At 52.0% G+C, this 3,157-nt stretch overlaps 3 protein-coding genes across 3 annotated transcripts in view, besides 1 other annotated feature; all 3 read right to left on the bottom strand.

Annotated features, from left to right (window-relative positions):
- Positions 1-71: 71 nt before the first annotated feature.
- On the bottom strand, positions 72-446 carry TraAM80_02350 (uncharacterized protein; the record flags this gene model as incomplete). Its single annotated transcript, XM_029379355.1, has 1 exon — positions 72-446. One exon carries the CDS (start codon positions 444-446, stop codon positions 72-74), a length of 375 nt encoding a protein of 124 aa, XP_029240838.1.
- A 126-nt stretch (positions 447-572) lies between these two features.
- Positions 573-601: a microsatellite.
- A 494-nt stretch (positions 602-1,095) lies between these two features.
- Positions 1,096-2,028, bottom strand: TraAM80_02349 (retrotransposon hot spot (RHS) protein; the record flags this gene model as incomplete). The annotated part of the gene is made up of 1 exon (XM_029379354.1): positions 1,096-2,028. One exon carries the CDS (start codon positions 2,026-2,028, stop codon positions 1,096-1,098), a length of 933 nt encoding a protein of 310 aa, XP_029240837.1.
- An 851-nt stretch (positions 2,029-2,879) lies between these two features.
- TraAM80_02348 (uncharacterized protein) overlaps positions 2,880-3,157 on the bottom strand; it is a gene marked incomplete at both ends in the record, with an annotated part of 342 nt that continues 64 nt past the window's right edge. The window contains one exon of the mRNA XM_029379353.1: positions 2,880-3,157. This exon is cut by the window's right edge and continues 64 nt beyond it. Coding sequence (XP_029240836.1) covers positions 2,880-3,157 — 278 coding nt within the window.

Raw genomic sequence — 3,157 nt, 5'->3', positions numbered from 1 at the left:
GGGGACGACTAAATAATTTTAAAAAAAAAAACAAATAACAAAAATAAATAAAAAACGACTAAAAATAAACCCTAGCGAAATAATAGCGGCAGCCCCCTTTCCTGCTGCTTCGCTCCGTTCACAAGCGAGGGCGACGCCAGCGCAGCCGTAGTCTCAGGCTGCCCGGTCAGTGCGTGCAGCCCGACCAAGACGGAACAGGCGCATGCGCCCAGGACGGCAACCCAACAAAAGAGAGACGCCAACGGCGTTTGCTCGAGGCTCTCAGCGGTGCATGCGGCATCCCCCATTGGAGCGGCACGCCAACCAAAAACGATGGCACCCAAAAAACAAAAGAGAAAAACACCACGCCAAGACGCAAAAGCAATCACAATAATTCGGTTTGCCCCTGACCTCTGGGCTGTGGTAGGCGCCGCATTTGCTTTCCCGCCTGTGAGCCCACTCAGCATGCAAAACTTATCCTCTCGCCCAAACTCTCTGCAGTAACAAACTGGGAACAGCGAGGGGATATCACCAATGGAATACTGCCAGCGTACACCCACAAGGCGCCATCATTCCCCACGCAATTTTACTCGCAACCACAACACAACCACAACAAAAAAAAAGTGCTGCTGTGGTAGCGCTGGCCATAATAATCATTTGGCGCACGGCAGAGCGAGTCCCTAATTACGCCTCCTACCCACACACAAACACACTTAGCAATATATCATACTCCCTAAAATATTTCACCAGTAAACTCAAGCTGCTTGTTCCCCTCCTCCTTTTCCTTCTCCCTCTGGTTGCCGCCCACGTTGGGTTTGTCGTTCACTTCTGAAATTTTCAGCTGATACCGCTACCTGGCACTGACGCACCTGCTGATTCCAAAATGCCGCAATAGCCTGAGGGTCCTCACGTTCATTGCTGCCCGTTGCATTTGCGTGCGCGACGACAACGCATTGCTGCCACGCGTGTATTACCGTACTGCCCTCATGCTGCACGTAAATAATCTCCCACGACAAGCCTTCCGCAAAAGTTTCCCAGTCATTAAAATAACTCCGTAGAAAATTGTTGAACTGCCTCACCGTGCTGGCTTGGGTGCCATGCTCAGCCCTCGCCGTCTCACCTGCACCGCAACCATCGTCCTCCGCGGTGCACCAACGAAGAAAAAGCCGTCCACAAGCGGAAAACTTCTGCTCTTCGGTACGTATTTAATGCAACGGGTCTGCTTGGATGCTTTTCGGGGTTCGATTGCAGCACACATCTCTGTCGCCGACGACGTCCTGGTGGAGGCAACCCGTTGAGGTCCGGCATTATATTTTTCACAAAGCCTCTACGCAGGAATGCGTTCGGAGTATACCGCTCCGAAGCGTCTGCCAATAATTCTTTTCTGCACTTCAATAGTCGAAAAATAATGCCATTCTCCTCATCCACCTCGAGCAACCTTCCAATTAGTTTGCTTTCAATGGAAAAACAGACCGGCAGGTTAACAAACTCCTCAAGACCGCCTTGTGTTATTGCTCTGACAGCTTTCACAAGTTTGTAAGGTGCGTCATTCGAGGGCCACTCTTCCACACCTCCAATCATCCCATAATGTACAGCATTTGAAGCGTCGATACCTTCCAGGACGTTATCGATTTCCTCCACGCGGTCCTTATACTCATTGAATTGAAAGATGCATCGTGGAATCGGTCCGACGTCATGCATGTGCATGTGCATCCTTCTCCAATACTCCGCCTGCTCCGTCCATGCTTTGAAGTTATCTTCGTTCGGGGACGACAACATAATGATGCCCCACTCAGGGGAGGGCACAACATCATTCGATGGCTCTTGAAAATGTATTGCCATATCGATGATAATATACCCTTTCATTCCACTCCCAGCCAAATTTATCATAGCCCTTCCAATATTACTCTCACCCACGTATATTGTCACCGTTCGTGTCCTCTTGTCAAACAAGTATGCGAAACCCCTTCCAAAGCAGAACACAACCACATGGAGCTTCGTGGCGTCGTAGTGCAGCAGCTGGTAAAGGAGGTAGGAGCCAGCCGCCATTGACGTCCCTATCCCGGGGGCTCCAATCAAAAGACGACGCCCCATTTTAGGTGTCTCTCTCTCTGTAGGGGGAAACACTCCTTTTAGATCGCCCTCGACGATCTTCTACACCCGATGCACCTCAATGTTAATGCAGCAGTCGGCAATACGTATTGCATGCTCCAGCGAGTACGGCCATCGCTTTTCAGAGGAAAGGATCATGAGTCGTGGGCGTGGTGGACGGAATTGCTCCTCACCACCCACTGAGAAAAAAGTACGCACAGTCTGCGTGTACTCCCATAACTCTTGTAGCCGTTGGCCCTCTCTCACCTCCATTCGCACCACCATGTCTTCCCCTTCGCCCTCGGGAAATCCCACGACGTGACTCCACGTTGCATCAAAGACGGATTCGTAGAGTCCCTCCAGCCTCGGTCGTCTTCCCCTTTCCTCCTCTTCGCGCTCTCTTCCTTCCACCCTTCGACGCTGTGCGGGGGCTCCTCGGTGCCGTGAAATTCCGCCTCGCGTCTTCTCAGACAAGTTTTCCTTCGTGGTGGTTAACTTGAGTTGAACTGCAGCACAATACTCAACCAGCAGTCAAAAGGGAGAATGAAATTATTTTTAAAAAAACGGGCAGAGACACGACCCCACACAGCCGCAACAACAAAAGAGAGAGAGAGAGAGGGCCACCCACACACACGGCACGCGGCGCACACCTCCCACACAAACAACGAGGGCAAATTAGATCCCCCTAGGCAAACCGTGCAAATTACGCAGCACACACAACAACTGCGACGAGGTGTCTCTCTTCTTCTCGTATTGCACATGACATTCGGATCCCCACAACTCCGTGTGTGCGTAGTCACACGTAGATATCACCCACTCACGGCGAAATTGACTGCCTCGTCGCGGTGGCATTTTGCGCCGCAATTCGCTGAGGTGCAAAGAGGCAGAACACCCGCCGCCTGTTCACCCGTGAAAAGAAGAAGGAGGGACGCTGCCGCATTCTCCCCTGCGACGCAAATATACGCTGCGCCCAGCACGTGATGCGGTGTGCACGTGAATTCCGCGATGTAAACTGTTTGCCACACGACTGGGCCGCACAGGACGCGGCCTGAGAGGGCAGCCGCAGACGTTTCCGCCTTCTTCAGTC

This window comes from Trypanosoma rangeli (assembly GCF_003719475.1).
Source record: "Trypanosoma rangeli strain AM80 chromosome Unknown Tra_15.4_contig_00052, whole genome shotgun sequence".
Classification (NCBI taxonomy): domain Eukaryota; phylum Euglenozoa; class Kinetoplastea; order Trypanosomatida; family Trypanosomatidae; genus Trypanosoma; species Trypanosoma rangeli.
The sequence above is the reverse complement of the archived record's forward strand: the minus strand, read 5'-3'. Positions and strand labels throughout refer to the sequence as shown.